Here is a 22,752-nt window from a genome sequence, read left to right on the forward strand (position 1 = left end):
AGTTGTCCTATTAATCCCAAGCTTCTTCTGATTTACCTTCAAATTGATACCTCTCGTTGCCATGATACCGCAATCCTCAACCCAAACTCACCACACGAGACCCAAGCATATACCACACCGTCTAAGGCTCATAAGCCGTTGAATACTTTCTCAAATATCCCCAAGAGCACCACATTCCGAATACTTACCCTGAAGCGACTTCCTACAAATCTAAAGCCATTCCCTTCACTTTCCTGATACCGATATGTAGAATCCATAATGATACAGAAATGCCACAAGTCTTGACACCCTCCAATGTAAACCTCAATTTCTAGCCAAATACACATCCTGAAGATCTCCAATTATTACATGTAAATCTCAAATCCTTTAAAACCATTCTCGGGAGTCATCCACTCTACTCAGGTTTCCATTAAACTGATCAAACGAACCGAATGACTTGTGCTCCATCAGCACTCCAACACCCCAAAAAGCAACCCCACCTTAATGCGACTAAATAATTTCCTGCTCCATGCACATTACATCCTTCACCAATAACAACTCAAGTCATTCCGCGATTCTTATACACCCATAAAGCATAACACAACCCCTATTCAAAGTTTCCCTTACTCGAATCATCCTCGATCTCAACCTCTATAATCCATAACTGATTCACCAGTATACCTCAAACTGGAACCAACATAGCATATACCCGTGCAATCAACCGATCAGTAGCAGACTCCCCCACTTGGCATCAAAGCCATAAATCAAAACACACGAAGACTCACAATGCCCACACTCTCTATTACTGCCATAATACATAGTGAAATTCAACTAAACCCTTCATAAGCTCATGCAACACAACCATCTAGTATTTCAATTCATCTGAAATTTCGCATTCACCCTCGTAACAGTCAAGCCCACTCTTTTAAGCGATCCAAATTCACATTGCAACACATATATTTCACTGGTAAACAACAAAAGGATCACACAAACTTCAGAACACTCCGCATGAGATAAACCACCTGCTTCGCCTCAAACTAACATCTCTTCATACCCTTCCACCGTCATAGACATCACGCAATCACTAAATCTTCCTGAGTCTGAACTCATATCGTAACATGAAATCTACTCCACTCCCCCTACTAGATAACATGAAAAGATCCTTCACACCCTAACTCGGGGCTATACATCCAATCAAGATGGAAATCAAGCACCAAATAGTTCTTTCTACCCTCAAGCAGACCCTTCCCGTCACATTCAAATCATATAAACACATCTCGCAGTCACATCATACTCACCACATAGCCATTCAGTCATCACTTCCATTAATAGGGACACTACCGAACATATAAATCCTGAAGCACGTGCTCACATGATCGACACCTCAGTACTCAAGCTACAAGCAGAGCCCGGCCTCAAGTCCTCCAGACTGGCCCAGCATCAACACACAGAAATCACATCTCGCCCCTCGATCCACGAATCGCAAGCCGCCGATGCACAGCTGATACCGAGCGCTCATGCGCGCATACGAACGCGTGGAAAGAATACAAGAGTTACATTTCAAGCTAAATCAAGGACGCACGATAAGAATTCAAGAATGTGGGATTTCCTAAAGGTTTTGCAGCCTCTCGAGGATAAGTACAGACATTTCCGTACCGATCCGCAACACTCTACTAAACATGCTCATGACTCGTGAGACCTATGTAACCTAGGCTCTGATACCAACTTGTCACGACCCTAAAACTAACCAGGTCGTGATGGCGCCTATCGTGAAACTAGGCCAGACGACACAATTCCCAAATCAAACATTTTTCTATAAAAGTCATTTTAAGCCATTTAATTTAACAAGAAATCCCATAATAAAGGTCTAAATAACCAATGCGTAGACATAACACAAGTCCGACATTGGGGTGTCACAAGTCACGAGCATCTATTAAGGTCTGAATACAACGAAGCGTCTAAAAATACACTAAGAACAGTCTAAGGAAGACAAGAGGGAGAAGAGCAAGGTTGCAAACATCAGGGAGTTACCTTGCTAACTCCGATGACTCTGCCACCGAGCAATAAACACCCGCTACCGGTTTCAGAAATACCTGAAACTGCACACAACGTGCGGGGAGTAATGTGAGTACGCCAACTTAGTAAGTAATAAAAGTAAATAAAAGTTGAGCTGTATGAAAACACGTAAACCACAGCATAATGCTACAGCAAAACAGTATAAGTCCAGAACAATGCAGTAAAGCAGTAAAACTAGTAAAACGTCTCAATTCAGTAAAACCCTTTTAAAACACTTTTCAATAGTTTCAAATGAGTGATGAAAGCAGAGAGTAAAATTATAGAAACGTAAAACAGCCTCTCGGGCAAAACATGTACCATAACCACCCCTCGAGCAAAATATTAATAGAACCAGCCCCTCGGTCTATCTCACAGTCACTCGTATCGGCCCCTCGGGAAATAACATGAAACAACAACAGCCCCTCGGGCAATATCACATCTCACACTTGGTACCCGCGCTCACTGGGGGTGTACAGACTCCTGGAGGGGCTCCCACAGCCCAAGTGCAATAACAAGCCATCTCGTGGCATAATCAAACAGGCCCTCGGCCTCATAACAATCACAAGCCACCTCGTGGCATAATAAATCAGGCCCTCGGCCTTTCATAGATCACAAATCAGAACCACATGCTGCGGCGTGCAGCCCGATCCCATAACATCCTCACAACACAGGCCCTCGGCCTCACTCAGTGAAAACTCACTCGACCCCCTCGGGCTGACAGTGAAACAAGTACTCGGCTAAAAATATCAATTTTGAAATCAAGAGGAATGAATAAAATCGAGTTATGAAAACAGTAAGAACATAGCAAGACTGAGTGTAAATATCAAACCAAAAACGGTGAGGAAAACAGTAGTAAAAGCCCCTTAGGGTGCCCAGACACGGCATTTAGCCCCAAACACAACAATACTTTCCAAAATATAGCAATATCAAATAGTTTCCAAGTAAATAAGCGACTTGATAGTCGTACGGGACGGACCAAGTCACAGTCCCCAACGGTGCACGTCCCCACGCTCGTCACCTAGCGTGTGCATCACCTCAAAATAGCACAACGATGTGAAATCCGGGGTTTCATACCCTCAGGACAACATTTACAATCATTACTTACCTCAATCCGGTCCAAACTCTAGCCCGCGATGCCCTTGCCTCTCGAATCGGACTCAACTCGCGCGAATCTACCCAAAATCAAACTCAACACCCGCACCTGCGCTATCGCAGGTGCGCCCAAAGCTCCGCATCTGCGGTTTCTGCCCATTTTGCCTGTGGACGCATCTGCGGCACTCTATCCGCTTCTGCGGGCCCGCACCTGCGGTCCCCAATCCGCAGGTGCGGTTATGACAGGTTCAGCAGCTTCAGCTGCAACTTCAAGTTTCCAAACTTTTCGATAACCATCCGAAACCATCCCGGGGCCCCCGGGACCTCAACAAAAAGTACGAACAAGTCATATACCAACGTCCAAACTTATACCAATCTTCGAAACACCTAAAACAACATCGGAACATCAAAATTGTCACGACCCAATTCCCATACCCAGTCGTGATGGCGCCTCTCGTGAAGACAAGGCCAACCAACTAACCCAAATCCTTTCACTAACAATTATTAAACATAAATGAATAGAAGATACAACTTAATGGCATTAGAAACTGTTAATTACTACCCGACCGGGGTGTCACAAGTCACGAGCATCTAAGGAAACCTTAACACAACTACAGGCCAATAAATATATACAAGTAAAATTTCTGGAAAACAAAAGACAACATCCGGTGCCGCGAACGCTGGCGGTCACCTTGCTCGGCTACAATAACAATACCTTCAATCCGCTAATAACCCGCTACCGGGTGAACGATACCTGCAACTGCACGCGAGGTGCAGGGAGTAAAGTGAGTACTTCCAACTCAGTGGTAATAGACATATATAATGGCTGAAAGTAAGAAATCTCGAAAATACCACAATGTAAAGCTAAAACTAACAATTTAGCATAATTAACGGTGAAATGGCAACAAAACAGAATCAAATAAATCAGATAACATCAAAGCATGAATGCAATGCAATGCACATGACCGCTGCGGCGTACAGCCCGATCCATTTGGGTACCCGCGCTCACCTTGGGGGTTCAGACTCCGGAGGGGCTCCTACAGCCCAAGCGCAATATCATCGTGACATCGCTGCGGCATGCAGCCCGATCCACACTCAGTCCAGAATATGCATGTGAGTTATACAGCAAAGTCAGACTTTAATTCTCAGTTCCAATTATTAGGAAATTATCGTTTAAGTCTTTAAAATCTTTGGAAGGTGACTAAGTATTTCGAAACAGTGTTTAAAACTCAGGACTGAAATCATATAGCATGCTGAATATCATGGAAGCAGTGATAATAATCCCCAAGGGATTCAAATAGTCGGCACACAGCCCAAATATATCATAACAATCCAAGTAGGATGTTTACAAATCAATCTATAGTCCAAAGCACAGCTTGGACACCGTTCGGGGCGGACTAAGCCACAATCCCCACTCACAATCGACCCCGCACTCGTCATGGAGTGCATGTCTCGCCTCAATATAGCGTCACAGTGTGATACACCGGGGTTTCAAACCCTCAGGTCATCATCTACATCTATTACTCACCTCAAGCCGGTCGAAGACTAGCTCGCAATGCCCTTTCCTCTCGAATCGACCTCCTCGCGCGTCAAATCTGGCCAAAACCACAACGAATACGTTACAATGTGCCAAAGAAACATAACCCAATCGAAAAGACTCGAAAAATATCGAACATCGCGAAATTAGCAAAACCCGAGCCCCGGGCCCACTTCTCGAAATCCAGAAAACTTTACATCAAAATGATCCTTATCTCGCCACGAGTCTATACATATCAAACTCACAAGAATCGGAGCCCATTTGACCCCTCAAATCATCAATTTAAGCTCTCTTAAGTTTCAAGCCCTAACCTCCATTTTTAGCATTTAATCCCTTGAATTTCAGTGTTCAATCCATGAGTTTACACTATATAAACATAATCCGAGCCCAATAGTTCATACCTGATGAAGCCCCTTCGAATTCTCTTCAAAATCGCCCAAGAAACCGCCTAAGCCGAAGTCCAAAATATTTTTCTTCTCTTTCAAATTCGTGAACCATTGTTCACTTAAACCCAGACTGTTTTTCCGCTTCTGCGGTTAATATGCCGCACCTGCAGTCACCGCGTATGCGACCAAACGATCGCTTCAGCGATCTCACTTAAATTCCCCCGGACCGCTTATGCGGTCTAGAACCGCTTCTGCGGTCGCCGTATTTGCGGATCCACGTCCGCTTCTGGGAAAACCCTGGTCCCTCAAGGACCGCTTCTGCAACCAATACGCCGCATCTGCGGAACCGCCTATGCGGTCCCTTTTCCGCAGATGCAGAAATGACAGATCCAGCAAACTTCAAACATGCAACAAACTCCGAATTCTCCGTTTAACCACCCGAATTCACCCCGAGGCCCCGGGACCTCAACCAAAAGCACAGACATGATCTATTACCTTATTCAAACTCGCTCAAACCATCAAAACACTATCGTTAACATCAAAATCCTCAATTATCCTCAAATCAAAGCCTAAGTTTCTTAAAAACTTCCGAATTGCACATTCGATCAAAAACCCGACCTAACCACCTCCGAATGGCCTGAAACTTTGCACACATATCCAAAATCACCTAACGGAGCTACTGCAACTCTCGGAACTCCATTCCGACCCTCGGATCAAAATCTCACCTATCAACCGGAATTCGCCAAAATTCAAACTTCGCCAATTCAGGCCTAATTCCACATCGGACCTCCAAATTCAATTCCGATCGCACTCCTAAGTCACAAATCATCCCCCGAAGCTAACCGAATCTTCGGAAAGCCATTTCGAGCCCTCTAACTCACAAGTCAACATCCGGTTGACTATTCCAAACCAAACTCTCCTTAAAGAGACTAAGTGTCTCATTTCCTATCCAGACCAATTCAATTCAACTATAACTCACTCGTTGCTGATAATGAAACATGAAGAAGCAGTAAATGGGGGAAACGGGGCTGTAATACATGAGACGACGGGTCGGGTCGTCACAAAAATTAACCATGGATTCAAGCCTAAGAACTCCAAAAACTTCCGAATTCTGCTTTTCGTCAAAAAGTCTATCAAACCTCGTTTGAATGACCTGAAATTTTGCACACACATCACAAATGGCACCACGGACCTAATCCAACTTCCGGAATTCCATTCTGACCCCTATATCAAAATCTCCACTACCAACCGGAGAATGCCAAAATTCCAATTTCACCAATTCAAGCCTAAATCTACCACGGATCTCCAAAATACATTTCGAACACGCTTCTAAGTCCAAAATCACCCAATGAAGCAAACCAAATCATAAAAATCCTAATCCGAGATTGAATACTAAAAAGTCAAGTCTGAGTCAAACCTTTCAAATTTAAAGCTTTAAGCTGAGAATCATCCTTCCATGTCTATTCCGATTAACCTGAAAACCAAAACTGACGATTTACATAAGTCATAATACATCATACGGGGCTAGTCATGCCCGAGAACTGGCGAGCGAAGTGCAAATGCTCAAAACGACCGGTCGGATCGTTACACAAACAAAACTCAAGTATTATATACTGGACCAAAGAGCATAATAAAAAAAAGACAAATAATCACTCAAAAAAAGCGATGACAAATAAAACAAAATTCTAGTCTAAACAGAACTCATTTAGTATAACATACTGGAGAAAAAGCTTACACACGGCAGACGTCCCGCAAAATATACTGGAATCAAACAAAACTCAACTATTTTATAATATCCATCCAGTATAACATACTGGAAGACAAATATTCACATGACAGACTTCAGTTTAATATACTGAACAAAATATATTACTAAACTCGATAAACAAAAAACATAAGCAAAAACCACACAGTATAAAATACTGGGAAACAAGCCTTCAGAAGACAGATTTCCCGTATAATATACTACATCAAATTTAAATATGAAGTCCAGCACAATGTTCTGGATTTCAAGTTTAACAATAAATGGAGAAATATATAATGCAGTTGAAGGAAAAATACTTGAAAAATTAACCCTAATAACATACTGGACAAAAAGCTTAAAGGCGGCAGACTTCCATTAAAAGATACTGAAATCAAACAAAACTCAAGTATTATATACTGGACCAAAGAGCATAATAAAGAAAAAAAGAAGACAATAATCATTCAAAAAAAGTAATGACAAATTAAACAAAATTCTAGTCTAAACAGAACTCATCCAGTATAACATTCTAGCGAAAAAGCTTACACACGACAGACGTCCCGTAAAATATACTGGAAGCAAACAAAACTCAACTATATTATAATATTCATCCAGTACAACATACTGGAAGACAAACATTCACATGACAGACTTCAGTATAATATACTGGACAAAATTTATTACTAAACTCGATAAATAAAAAACATAAGCAAAAACCACACAGTATAAAATACTGGGAAACAAGCCTTCAGAAGACAGATTTCACATATAAAATACTATACCATATTTAAAATGTCTCGTTTTGAAAGTAAATTCTGTGTTCCAAGGCCTTAAAAACCTCCTATTGTCTCACCTCGATTTGCGTGCCCAACACATTTCCGGAAAGCTTTTATGCGAAATATAAGTAAAATAATGAAGTTGGCCTTTAAAATTAATTAAAGTTAACTTTGGTCAACATTTCTTGTAAACGGACCCGGACCCGTGATCCGACGGTCCCGTAGGGTCCGTAGTAAAATATGGGACTTGGGCGTATGCCCGAAATCGAATTTCGAGGTCCCAAGCCCAAGAAAAGAATTTTTAAAGAAAATTATTTGCTGGAAAATATAAAGGCTTTTTGAAATGAAATGATGCATGTTCTTGATGGTATCGGGCCCGTATCTTGGTTCCGAAGCCCGGTACAAGTTTAAAATAATAAATAAGTCAAATCTGTAAAATTTGGTAAGAATCGGAATTGGTTTGGTATAAAACAGACCTTTAGTTGAGAAAATGAAAATTTTGATGTTCTTAAGTAATTTCATGAATTTGAGGTTTAATCCATAGTGTTGATGTTATTTTGATGATTTGATCGCACGAGCAAGTCCATATGATGTTTTTAGACTTGCATGCATGATTGGTTTGGAGCCCCGAGGGCTCGGGTGAGTTTTGGATAGGCCACGGAGTGAATTTAGACTTGAAAAAAAAAAGAGAAATAGTTGTTGCAGGTTCAGTGAAGTTGCGGGTCTCTGAACTGAGCTTCACGGTCCGCGGTGAATCTTCGCGACCGCGCCGAAGACTTCGCTGCCGCAGTGGGGTTTTCGCGATCAGCGGTGGGCAAGTCCAAATCTCCGCGGCCGCGCTCGATATTTCGCGGTCCACGGTGGAGCTCCGCGGCCGCGGTACTTTTCCGCGATCAGCGGTGAGGATCTGAGAGGGGTATATATAAACGAGACTTTTCAGCCATCTTCCATTTTCCAAAACCCTAAAACATAAGAGGCGATTTTTCAAACACTCTTTCTTCCCCAAAATACAAGTAAGTGATTTTAAACTCATTTCTTTCACTCCTTAACTTCTTTTTACAAGATTTCATCCTAGAATCTAGGATTTTCATGGTGGAATTGGGAATTTTGGGTAGAACTTAGGAATATCGAAATTCGGGGATTTAGACCTCAAATTGAGGTCGGAATCCAAAACCTATATCTAGGCTCGGGGGTGAATGGGTGATCGGGTTATGGTTCGAACTTCGGGTTTCGACCAAGCGAGCCCGGGATCGTTCTTTGACTTTTTGGGGAAAATAATGGGAAACCTATTTTCATGCATTAGAATTAGTTTATTTAGCATTTATTGATATCGTTAAGTGATTTGTGGCTAGATACAAGCGAATTGGAAGTGGAACCGAGAGGTAAAGCGGTAGTAGAGGCTTAATTTGTCCGTGAAATTGAGGTAAGTGTTTGCTCTAACCTTAGCTTGAGGGAATAGGAGTTGTGGTCTTATTTGTTATGTGTTAAGTGTTGAGTACGACGTATAGGTGTGGTGACGAGTATCTATATGTTGGTGTCAAGCATGCCCGTGAGTCTTATACTATGATTATTGTGACTCCGTTACGTATTGTCCATGCTTAATATGATGATTATAAATGTTGAACAAGGCTTATGAACGTATTCTTGGTAATTGACCTTTGTTGAGCATTGGCTCAAGTTGAGACTTATGTTGTGAAGTGATTGTGGAAACGAGATGGGATATATTGTTGTTTCCCTTGCCGGGATGTTATTGTTTATGATATTGTTTCCCTTGCCGGGATGTTATTGCTTATGATATTGTTTCCCTTGCCGGGATGTTATTGCTTATGATATTATTTCCCTTGCTGGGATGTTATTGCTTATGATATTCCCTTGCTGGGATATTGTTGTTATACTATTGTTCCCATGCCGGGATTCTTTTGTGATTGGTGTTGATTTGTATACTGGGATTGGGTTGCACGTCGCAACAATATTATATGGGATCGGGTTGGACGCCGCAACAAGGAGTAATAAGGGTGGACAGGTGGGGTCGGGTTGCACGCCGCAACATCATTATATAATTTGGATCGGGTTGCACGCCGCAATAGTATTATATGATTGGGATCGGGTTGCACGCCGCGACAAGAAAGAATAAAAGTGAATATTGATTCTTATGGTGAGAATGAGAGTAAAGGCACGAAGGGTGATGTCGTGCACTTGTTACTGTTTTTCCGTATTCTTGCTGATATGAAATTATGGTGTTCTTTATGCTTCTTTACTGAAATTCTGTTAGTACTTGATATTCCCCGCATCATGTTCCCCCTTCCCATCTCTAACTACTAGTTTATGTTGTTATTATTTGCCGTATATGATTTAACTGCACAGGTTTATTTGGTAGTCTTGTCCTAGCCTCGTCACTACTTCGCCGAGGTTAGGCTCGACACTTACCAGCACATGGGGTCGGTTGTGCTAATACTACACTCTGCACTATGTGCAGATCCAGGTGCTGGAGCATTTGGACCACAGTGAGGTTGTTGCCTTCAGTCCAGCGGAGACCCGAGGTAGTCCTGCAGACGTCCGCAGGCCTTGGCGTCCCCTTCTGTCCTATTTCCTTCTGTTCTTACTTATTTCAGAGACAGACATGTATTTTTCTTTTTTCAGGCCCTATTTGTAGTATTCTTAGATAGTCCGTGAGATTGTGACACCAGTTCTGGGTGAATTACTTTATGGAACTGTATTTGTATTTAGTTAAATTGTTGAATTTCGCCTTCCGCACTTTTATTCCGCTGCTAATCATATATTGACTTGTAAATGTTAAAGGTTAAGGAAAAAGTAATAAAATCTATAACACTCGGCTTGCCTAACTTTCACAGGTAGGCGCCATCACGACTCCCGAGGGTAGAAAATCCGGGTCGTGACATAAAAAGAACTGGAGAAATCTATAATGCAGATGAAGCAAAAAAAATACTTGAAAATTAACCCTAATATACAGAGACTAGAAAAATATTTGATAAACTTATAAAAATAAATTACATAACGATTACAACATTACAACATAAAACTAATAACAGAGTAACAAAATTATCAAAAATAAGATAAACTAATGAAAAGAGAAAAAATCGTAAAAGTTAAAATACCACAAATATTTAAACCCTAACGGTACGAAAATCAAACTTAAACCTAACGAAACAACAATAACAACGAAAATTCAAACACGTTATTGTAAAAACAACACTCACCCAGATAATTTTGAAGAAAATTGGACCTAACCCAGACAAGATTCGAAGAAAAGTGCTCTCACGAAAGCGAAATCCGTACACTGCTGTAAAAACAAAGAGAAGGGCGATAAAAAGTAACTAAACAGTATGTTAAAAAGTTCAAGGGCAATTATGTTATTTACCAATATATTTTAAGTTAAAATGGCTAGAAATTGATTACATTACCGATGGTGGCTATTCTGCGATAGTCAACCGTAAAAATGGCTACGCCATGCCATTTTGACCTTTTACTTGTCACTAGAGCTGTCAAAACGGGCTAGCCCAGCCCAACGCAACCCAAGCCTCATGGGCTTTTAAATTTGGTGGGCTAGGGCGGGCCGGCCCTCCATCTATATGGGCCTTAAAATGGCCAGCCCAACCCAACCTTAAGAGGGCTGCGGGCTAGGGCGGGCCGGCCCTTCAATTTTTTAGAAAAAAAATATTTTTTCGAATCTCTAGATATTTTTTCGTGACATAATCTCTTAAACATTTGAATGACTTCTGTTTATTTAGAGTGTACGAGAATCTTGATATTTGATAAGGAATCTTGTAATTGAAATACAAATTCTCTATATCTCTAGCTCTTCTTTTTTTAACGTTACATGAATATATTTTTAGTACTTTTCTTTCACTTTTCTTAGGTTCGGAAATTGCTTCAATAAGTTTATATGTTAAGGTTTTTTAATTTAGGTTTAACATTATTTTTTGATTTCATCATTATAGTCCATAAATTTTTAAAATTCATGAAATTTGCTAGTGTTGTCAATTTTCTTTGGGTATTAAAACTTGACATTTTTGTATACTGAAGAGAAATTTAATAATTAATAATATATTAAAGTAACCAAACTGATTATTGGCCACTTAAAGTAATATTTTCTTTTGAAAAACTATTATTGGCCACTTACGACTTTCCTAGTTCATTGTTAATTAAGCAAAAGAAAAACTAATCTTATCATACTACATTCATGTCAAAAATATAAATTATAGTTGATATGAAAGGGTAAATGAGCAATCTAAGGTTGGAAAATGAGGATTATAGTTTTTATTTTTTTTAAATATTTAAATTTGAATTTAATTAATTTTTGACCCACGGGCCGGCCCAGGCCCTGCCTCGGTCAAGCCTCAAGGGCCAGCGGGCTGACTTGGGCCGGGCTTATAAGCCTCAGTTTGAAATGGGCTAAAAAAATTCCAACCCAGCCCTACCCAAGTAGCGGGCTAGGTTGGGCCATTTTCACGGCTCTACTTGTCACTTTACTCATATCAAGAGAAGACAAAAAAAAATTCTTGTTATACCCACAGTATCTATTACTCATTTCAAATCATTTTCTCAAATCCAATAAAATATGCATCAATTAATATGGATATCATGGTAAATTATGCACTTTATTTATTATTTCTTAAGAGCCGTGAAAAGTCAAAACATGCCAAGTAAAAGTGAACGGAGGGAGTAACAAGATTTAAGTTTCAATTTTAGTTGGCGACGCCATATGGATATCCTTGTCATACCCCCCCCCCCCCCCCCCCGTTTTTTTTTTTCTTTTTCGCTAAGCATGAATTTTCAAGAGAATCCAGGGACTATGTGATGTGATTTCTACATTGCCTTCTTTAACGTCTTCAACTATCTTTGCTTCAACACAGGTGCATCTAACGGTCTTTAAGGGACATGTAGCTACACTATCTCATTTTACGTCTGCCTCTTTACTTGCGCCCTATGTTGAATATGATAAAATTTAGCGACTTACAACATATTAAGTTAGATAATAAGGTACTAGACACTTATATTTGTTATAAAACAAAAAAAAAAAAAACAAGTCCTTTATCGTTTCTTCTGTTTGGCCAAATAGTAGATTTTGCTTAGACCATAGTAGTTTAAATTAAAGTATTCTATTCAAAGATATAATATATTTCTAGTAAATGGTTTAAATAAGGATAAACAATAAACCAAGGAACCAGTAAAATAACTAGCATGCCTTCTCCTGAAATTTCTACTTAAGCATGCAATTTATTCAACATTCACCAAAGGACAGATTTCTCCATTTTTCTTGACGCCATTATATTTATATTCGAATGATGAGAAAAATAGATTCCAAAAAACGTAAATTTCTTTATGGATAACGACAAATAAGTTATAATAAAAATGTGAATTTTCAGTCATGAACCAACTATAATGCAAACGTGAAATTATGTTTATAATTCAACATACCCATTTAGAATAACCAACTTATAAGATGAAAGCATGTTATTTCATCAGCTTTAGACCATATGTGAAAACAGCACATTCGATGAAGTCCAAACATGGATGTGATTAAGTTGCTATGTGACGACCCAAAGGGTCATCACCTGTCTCCTTACCCATTTTGTACTTCCGAGGCCTTGAAAACCTCATTTAGGGTTGCCTCGATTTGCGTGCGCAATCCGGACGCGTAGCCGGAAAGCTTAAATATGAATTCTGTGAGTTAAAATGCTAAATTTTGATATTAAAATGAATAAATTTGACTTCGGTCAACATTTTGGGTAAACGGACCCGGACCCATGATTTGACGGTCCCGGAGGGTCCGTAGGAAAATATGGGACTTGGGCGTATGTCCGGAATCGAATTCGAGGTCCCAAGCCCGTGAAAAGAATTTTTGTGTGAAATTATTTTCTGGAAATAATTAAGGAAATTGGAAATGAAATTTGATTAGAAGACTATGGTATCGGGCCCGTATTTTGGTTCCGGCGCCCGGTACAAGTCTTATATATGATTTAAGCACTTTCTGTAAAGTTTGGTTGAAAACGGACGTCATTTGACGTGTTTTGGACTTAAAATGGAAAAAAAATTGATGTTTTATGAAATTTGGAAGAAATCGTGGATTTTGAGGCTTAATTCGTTGTATATGATGTTATTTTGGCGATTTGATCACACGGATAAGTCCGTAGGATGTTCTTGAGTTAGTGCATGTGTTTGGCTAGGAGCCCCAGGGGCTCGGGAGTGTTTCGGAGTGGTTTCAAACTTAGAAAAATTGCAGATTTGCTTCAGCTATTGCAGACCCAGTTTCTTCTACGCGTTCGCATTGTTTCTCACGCGTTCGCGATGCTCTAATTTTTCCTCTTCCGCGTTCGCGTCCCAGCCCTCGCGTTCGCGTAGGGTTATTTGACCCTGAGGGCTCAGCCTTCTTTTCCTCTTCGCGTTCGCATTCATGTGACCGCGTTCGCGTAGCCTTGCATTGTTTCCTCATCGCGTTCGCGTGGCAGCCTACGCGTTCGCATAGAACAAATTTCTGGACCTCAGCCTTTTACTATACGCGTTTGCATTCTCCAGCTCGCGAATGCGATGGTCTGTTAAGTCCTACCCTTCGCGAACGCGACCAGCCTGTCGCGAACGCGAAGGGCAATTTCGCCCAGTTATATTTTTAATTCTAAAACAGAACAGTGACGGGATTTTTCATAAGTTTTCACGAGCTCCTTCTTCTCCAAGGTCCTTAGGCGTCCATTGAAGCTTCCTTTCACCAAAACTTCGTGGGTTAGTAATCCTTAACTCGTTTCCTTCATTTTTCATCAACATCTAATGAATTTCTAAGCCTAGAACATGTAATTAAGGGTAGAAATTAGAGAATTGGGTAGGGTTAGGGCTTTTTGATTTTTCTTGATTTAGACCTCGTTTTGAGGTCGAATTTGAAAACAAATTATATATTCAGGCTCGTGGGTGAATGGGGGATTTGATTTTGGTCCGAACCTCGTGTTTTGACCAAGCGGGCCCGGGGTCGATTTTTGAGTTTTTGGGAAAAATGATGGAAAAGCTATAATTAGGCATTGGGTTCGTATTGTTTAGCATTTATTGATGTATTGAAGTCATTATTGTATAGATTGGATTGATTTGGAGCCGAGTTCGAGAGGGAAAGCGGTTGTTGAGGATTGATTTGGCCGTGGAAGTTTGAGGTAAGCGTTTGGTTTAACCTTAGCTTGAGGGATTAGGAGTTGCGTCCTATTTGCTAATTGTTTCTTGTTGAGTACGATGTATAGGCATGGTGACGAGTATCTATACGTCGGTGTCGAGCATGACCGTGAGTCTTATATTGTGATTTCCATGATTTCGTTATATTATTCATGCCTTGGTCAAAATTTCTATTTGTTGTGTAAAGTTGTGAGAAGAATTGTGACTTATGAACGTTGAGGAGCGTTGGCTCTAGTTGTATAACAAATTGTGAAAGTATATGTGATAATTGAACCTCTAGAGCAGTGGCTCGAGTGATGAAGTGAATTGTGAAGTAAAAGTGATAAAGAGAAGAGATCATTATGTTGCCCCCTTGCCGGGCTATTGTGAGTTGTGGTTCCCATGTATTGTGTTCTTAATTGATATTACGGATACTTAGATTGATGATTCTTTGTGTTAGGTAAGGATTATGGTTATAGCGGAGGTAATTAGGTGTTGTAACAAGTTCCGGGTATAGCGGAGGTAATTAGGTGTTGTGACAAGTTTGGGGTATAGCGGAGGTAATTAGGTGTTGTAACAAGTTTGGGTATAGTGGAGGTAATTAGGTGTTGTAACAAGTTTGGGTATAGCCGAGGTAGTTAGGTATTGTAACAAGTTTTGGGTAGGACTGAGGTAGATAAGTGTTGTGACAAGTTTGGTTATAGATGTTTCTTCTTCCCTTGCCGGGATAGTGTAGACCTTTTGATCCCTTGTCGGGACTCTTGTTATATTTTTAAATATTATATATGGATCGGGTTGCACGCCGCAACACTATTATATATATGGATCGGGTTGCACGCCGCAACAATATTATATATGAATCGGGTTGCACGCTGCAACAATATTATATATGGATCAGGTTGCACGCCGCAACAATATAATAAAATGGGAGCGGGTGGTACGCCTACCACGAGATATAATGAAATGGGAGCGGGTGGTACACCTACCACGAGGTATAATGAAATGGGAGCGGGTGGCACGCCTGCCACGAGATACATGAAATGGGATCGGGTTGCACGCCTGCAATGAGATATGTACTGACAGTGAAACCTGCTTTTATTTCCCTTATCCGTGTTAGAGTTAAATTATTGATGTTCTTTATTATTCTCTTGATATTCTGTTATTACATGTTATCCCCCAAAGCATGTTTCCCCCTCCCATCCTTACTTGCTTATACCTGCTTTACTTTCCGTTGTATTTTATATAACTGCACAGGTTTATTTGATAGTCTGGTCCTAGCCTCGTCACTACTTCGCCGAGGTTAGGCTAGGCACTTACCAGCACATGGGGTCGGTTGTGCTGATACTAGACTATGTGCTCTTTTGCTCATATCCAGGTGCCGGACAGTCGTAGTAGCTCGGGAGCCAGACTTCAGTTCACTGAGACACCGAGGTAGCCTTGCAGGCATCCGCAGGCCCAGCGTCTCCTCTATTTTTATTTATGACCTGTTATCTCTTATATTCGAGACAGACAGTGTTACTTTCTTTCAAACGGTTGTATGTAGTAAATCTTAGTAGTCCGTGAATGTGGTGACACCAGTTCTGGGTAGAGGCACATGTGGATTTTTCCTTATTATTTGGTTTATATCGTTTAAATCTTCCGCTAAATTACAAATTTCGCTGTTGTTTAATTATTTAATTCCTGTTAATTAAATTAGTAGAAATGGATTTTAAACAAAAGCATTTATGGATTCTAGATGTGTGGCTTTCCTAGCTTCTACGAGTAGGCGCCATCACGACCCCCGATGGTGGGGAATCCGGGTCGTGACAAGTTGGTATTAGAGCTCTAGGTTACATAGGTCTCACAATTCACGGACAAGCTCGGTAGAGTCTGAGGGATCGGTACGGAGATGCTGTATTTATCCCCCAGAGGCTACAGAGTTAGCAAAAGTTCCACATTTGTTCTTTCCTGTCGTGCGGTCTTGTTTCTCAAATGCTAAATTGAAACCTCCACTCTTGTCCCTTCGCTAATGGCGAGGTCATGTAGCGCTTCTTCAGCTGAGCAGCAGCTCAGACCAGTGATAGATCAGCTACGTCTTCGGAGGCTTTGTGGAGGTTGGATAAGTTTCACCAAGCTCTTCACTACTACATTCAGCGGTACATCTACTGAGGATCCCCAGGATTTTCTAGACAGTTGTCATGAAGTTCTTAGGAACATGGGGATCGTGGAGACCAATGGGGTCGATTTTGCTACCTTTCGCTTGTATGGATCCGCCAAGACCTGTTGGAGAGATTATTGATTGGCTATACTAGTTAGGTCACCAGCTTTGACTTGAGAACAGTTCACGCAGCTATTTCTGGAGAAGTTTCTCCCCATCACTCAGAGTGAGGTCTATCAGAGGCAGTTTGAGCGTCCCCAGCAGGGTTCTATGACTGTTACTCAGTACAAGATCAGATTTATCGACTTGGCTTGTCATGCTCTTATCATACTTCCCACCGTGAGAGAGAGTGAGGAGGTTCAGTGAGGGACTCGTCCAGCCCGCTCAGTTAGCTAGAGATGGAGGTAGAGGTATTAGAGGTGGGGGTAAAGGTATTAGAGGTGGAGGTGCAGGTATTGTTCTGGTTTGTGGTAAAGGAGCTTCAGTTTTATTTTGAGCCATATCTAGTCATGCCTAGTGATTCTTGAGTGCCCCTGTTTATGTGTTTATGCCGGTGGGTGATTCTATTATGGTGGATCGCGTCCATTGTTCATGTACAGTGGTTATTGGAGGTTTTGAGACTCGTGCAGATTTGCTTCTTCTGGACATGGATGATTTCGGTGTTATATTGCTGATGGACGGGTTATCACCTTACCACGCTATCTTGGACTGTCATGACAATACTATGACCTTAGCTTTGCCGGGTATGCCTCGTTTAGAGTGGAGAGGGACTCTTGGTCATTCTACCCGCAGTGTTATATCGTATGTGAAGGCTCGGCGTATGGTCAAGAAGGGGTGTTTGGCCTATTTAGCCTATGTTCGGGATTCCAGTGCTGAGGTTTCTTCTATTGATTCTGTGCCCGTTGTTTGTGAGTTCCCTGATGTTTTTCCTTCAGACCTGCCGGGTATGCCACCCGACAGGGATATTGATTTATGCATTGATCCGGTACCGGGCACTCAGCCAATTTCTATCCCCCATATCGTATGGCGCCGCCGGAGTTGAAAGAGTTAAAGGAACAGTTACAGGATTTGCTTGAGAAGGGTTTCATTAGACCCAGTGTCTCACCTTGGGGTGTGCCGGTGTTATTTGTCAAGAAGAAGGATGGGTCAATGAGAATGTGTATTGATTACCGGCAATTAAACAAGGTAACGATCAAGAATAAGTATCCACTGCCGAGGATTGATGATTTGTTCGATCAGCTTCAGGGTGCCAGGGTATTTTCCAAGATTGACTTGTGATCTGGCTACCATCAGTTGAGGATTAGGGCATCCGATGTCCCTAAGACAGCTTTCCGCACTCGGTACGGGCATTATGAGTTCTTGGTTATGTCATTCGGGTTGACAAATGCCCCAGCAGCTTCCATGGACTTGATGAACCGAGTGTTCAGGTAATTAGGTGTTGTAACAAGTTTGGGGTATAGCGGAGGTAATTAGGTGTTGTAACAAGTTTGGGGTATAGCGGAGGTAATTAGGTGTTGTAACAAGTTTGGGTATAGCCGAGGTAGTTAGGTGTTGTAACAAGTTTTGGGTAGGACTGAGGTAGATAGGTGTTGTGACAAGTTTGGTTATAGTTGTTTCTTCTTCCCTTGCCGGGATAGTGTAGACCTTTTGATCCCTTGTCGGGACTTTTGTTATATTTGTAAATATTATATATGGATCGGGTTGCACGCCGCAACAATATTATATATGGATCGGGTTGCACGCCGCAACAATATTATACATGGATCGGGTTGCACGCCGCAACAATATAATGAAATGGGAGCGGGTGGTACGCCTACCACGAGATATAATGAAATGGGAGCGGGTGGTGCGCCTACCACGAGATATAATAAAATGGGAGCGGGTGGTACGCCTACCACGAGATATAATGAAATGGGAGCGGGTGGCACGCCTGCCACAAGATACATGAAATGGGATCGGGTTGCACGCCTGCAACGAGATATGTACTGACAGTGAAACCTGCTTTTATTTTCCTTATCCGTGTTAGAGTTAAATTATTGACGTTCTTTATTATTCTCTTGATATTCTGTTTTTACCTGTTATCCCCCGAAGCATGTTTCCCCCTCCCATCCTTACTTGCTTATACCTGCTTTACTTTCCGTTGTATTTTATATAACTGCACAGGTTTATTTGATAGTCTGGTCCTAGCCTCGTCACTACTTAGCCGAGGTTAGGCTAAGCACTTACCAGCACATAGAGTCGGTTGTGCTGATACTACACTCTGTGCTCTTTTGCACAGTTCCACGTGTCGGACAGCCGTAGTAGCTCGGGAGCCAGCCTTCAGTTCACTGAGACACCGAGGTAGCCTTGCAGACGTCCGCAGGCCCGGCGTCTCCTCTATTTTTATTTATGATCTGTTATCTCTTATATTCGAGACAGACAGCGTTATTTTCTTTCAAACGGTTGTATGTAGTAAATCTTAGTAGTCCGTGAATGTGGTGACACCAGTTCTGGGTAGAGGCACATCTGGATTTTTCCTTATTATTTGGTTTATATCGTTTAAGTCTTCCGCTAAATTACAAATTCCGCTATTGTTTAATTATTTAATTCCTGTTAATTAAATTAGTAAAAATGGATTTTAAACAAAAGCATTTATGGATTCTAGATGTGGATTCTAGATGTGTGGCTTGCCTAACTTCTACGAGTAGGCGCCATCACGACCATCGATGGTGGAGAATCCGGATGGTGGAGAATCCGGGTCGTGACATAAATGCTTCACGGTTGAAACTCAACATGATTGTAAAGCCTGACAAATGTGTTCAAAAAGGGTCTTTCTTAATAAGGCAAGAGTTTTTTTAGCAATGATAAGGCTATATATTAACAGAATAATGCCATCTCAGAGTTACAAGCACAAATCTACATCGATTTTGTGCAAGTAATAATGAAGAGAGACCTAGATACAGAAACAGCATATATGTTAGAGAGGATTACACGGAGTAAGCGAATAGAGACCCATATTGGTCAGGGATAAATTTTCTGGTTTTGGATTAAACCTATTAAGCGAGAAATAATATACTCGAAATAGACACATGAGGTTGCCTGTTATGGCACACTTAAACTGAAAGAAAATTCATTCTGGCCTGTCAAAGCAGGTCAATGAAAAATCAAAAACTTTATAGTCAAACATGGAGCAATGAATAGACAAAGAGATACTTGGTTTATAAACTTATTCTTTTAGACATAAGAGTATGCCCATGTTTAATTGAAGAGCCAACTCACACGATATCCTCGAAAAATTATTCTTCTGCGACTAAACTTATTTCACCTTTCTCCAGCAAGTCATAAAATGACCTAACTTTTCTTTGCTCATTCCAGTGGTGCATCTTCCATAAGCTACCAGCAGCCAAACCAAGTACAGTTGCGATAACTATTTCCTTCACCACACTAGGGCCTTTCAATGTGGCATGTGCAATCCTATGGCCAGCCATTTGATGCTAAACTTAGTAAAAACTTCTGCAAAATCACAGCAGGGTACAGTTCATCTCACCCATATAATTATACATATAAAACCAACAGTCCACTAAATGGTGTTAATCGAAGCATGAAAAGTAGTTAGAAGCGAGTTATACACAATAATACAATAAACTACTGAAGCGACTACATTGAAACAAACAATTAACGAACTTGAAGAATGACCGACTCAAAGAATTATCCAAAACATTGAGTTGATGGCAATTAAACTTTGAGGTAATAATAATGAAAGATCAACCAACAGGACCTCAGCTTAGCAATGGAGGTAAAACTAAGTCCAACCAAATGTTTGGGGGTCCAACGCTATGCTAGCCATTGCTCCTCCAGCGCGCAGCAGTGCAAGTACTAACTGCTAACCACTAGTTATAGTGTAAATGGTACTACCATATTTCGAGAAAAGAGGTGATTAAATTATGTTAGTCCAGAGTACCTACTCATACAATTTAAAGTTGGTCCATCAACACTGCAACTCCCTACAAGTTTCCATCCACAACAGACCCTCTCTCTTTTCCCTTCCCTAGGCGATTTATTCGTTGGGGCTTCAAATTGCACTAACATGAAATTTGAATTGACCATAGCTTGCAGTTCCATCATTATACCATTCTTCCTCTTCCTATCTCCCTCCAATATCCCTCAATTCCATATTTCCCTTTACTATTTTTAATTTCTCTCTAACCATAATAGTCTCTTATCTATTATTCTCTTTTGAATCCACCATTTGTAAATTGCCGCCACATAAAGCAATAAATTCCTTCTCACTTCTGTCAATACCTGCTTTACTTCTATCTCTATCCCTAAAAGTTAATAGCTCTAACAAGTCTCTGCGCTTTTATACCCTTTTTCTTTGTGTATGTGTTTGTGTGGCTTAAATAATTCTTACCTACTACAAAGCACGCATATAAAGAGAGAGGTTCGCTAACCATAAAAAGTCAGAAACCTCGCCAAATGCAACTTCCTCTACTTCCCAGCAACTGCTTCTAAATAGTTGGCTAAGTTTCAATAATTTTTTCACCTTAAGGTAGTTAAATATCAAGCCTACAGTTTATATCCTAGTATAGCTCCAATTTTATTCAACTCAAAATGCAGCAAAATTATTCAAAAATCCAGATCGGAGAGTAAGTCTTTCAAGTCAAGCATAAAAAATATAAAAACAAAAAGCATAGTTCTCACCGGATCTGAGTTCGGGCAGATAAAAAAAATCAACTACAGCAGATTCTATCAGATCCATGAGAATGAAATAAAAATAAGAGGGAAAAAATATCAACTGAAAATAGAGACGTTGATCCTAACATCTTTGCTGAATAAAATTGCAGATCAGAAAACTAGTACAGAATAAATCTAAAGAAAAATTTGAGAAACGTTGAAGATTGAAAATTCGATTGACTTTAAAAGTAAAAGCTAGGGTTTGTACCTGAGAGGAAAGAGCTCGGATGAGGACGGTGTGGTAAAGAGGAGAAATGGAGGAGCCTTTTCCAATTAGCTAGTATTAGTAGTACAAGTTGCTTCTTTATTTGTTTTTTTTTTAGGCCTAGACCAATAGACCATGTTCGCGCGGACCACTTACGAGTATATAGGAGTCGCTTGGTTCCCTGTCCAAAATGGGCCAATCCGCGATATTATCGTGGCCCAAATACTAGTACTAGTATACGACTAATCTTTAGAGATTTTGACACAGTTACCTACAAAAACAAAATTATTTACCCTTGTCTACTCATTTATTTTTCTACCCATAAACTAATTACATTTCCTACCCATAATAGTTTTTATGGAGAATTTTTTCTTTATTCTCCAATTCTTTTTTATTTCTATGCTTCTTTTCTTTCTCTTTTTCTTTTCTTTTTCTTTTCTCCTTTTCTTTTTTCTCGTTTTCTTCTTATTTTTTTTCTTTTTTTCTTTTCTAATTTCATTTAACTTCTTTTTTTAAATCGTATTATTGTTATCTTTACCATAACTTATTTCACACTCAAATTGACTCCTTCTTTACTTTTTTATTTTTATTTTTTTCTTTATTTCTTGTTCCTTTTCTAATTTCACATGATTGCCATGCAAACCTTGATCTCTTTCCCTACAAATATCAGTACATACTCTACCATTAGCAGTAACACCAACCAGTGATGGAGCAAGAAAACATAATCTACGGCCACTAAATCTCCATATATACTAGTTAGAATAGAAATGATAATAAAATATTGAAAAAATGCAATAAAAATATAAGTAGCAAAAAAGACTTCTAGTACCATATGATACCAATATGGTATACATGTATACCAACAGAGTATATGATTGCTCTAGAATATTGCTACAACTATCTGTGACTATACTACTGTACCAAAACATTAAAGGATACAATAAAAGTATGAGAAAATTACATGCTCGCATTGCAAGCTAAA

The 22,752-nt window shown here is 40.3% G+C and overlaps 1 protein-coding gene across 1 annotated transcript; it reads right to left on the reverse strand.

Annotated features, from left to right (window-relative positions):
- Window positions 19,853–21,881, reverse strand: LOC109225949 (cytochrome c oxidase subunit 5C-2-like). Its single transcript, XM_019390759.1, has 2 exons — window positions 21,774–21,881; window positions 19,853–20,344 (listed from the first exon to the last, which is right to left on the reverse strand). Exon 2 carries the CDS (start codon window positions 20,317–20,319, stop codon window positions 20,128–20,130), a length of 192 nt encoding a protein of 63 aa, XP_019246304.1. The 5' UTR covers window positions 20,320–20,344; window positions 21,774–21,881; the 3' UTR covers window positions 19,853–20,127.

The sequence above is a fragment of the Nicotiana attenuata genome, chromosome 1 (assembly GCF_001879085.1).
Source record: "Nicotiana attenuata strain UT chromosome 1, NIATTr2, whole genome shotgun sequence".
Classification (NCBI taxonomy): Eukaryota; Viridiplantae; Streptophyta; class Magnoliopsida; order Solanales; family Solanaceae; genus Nicotiana; species Nicotiana attenuata.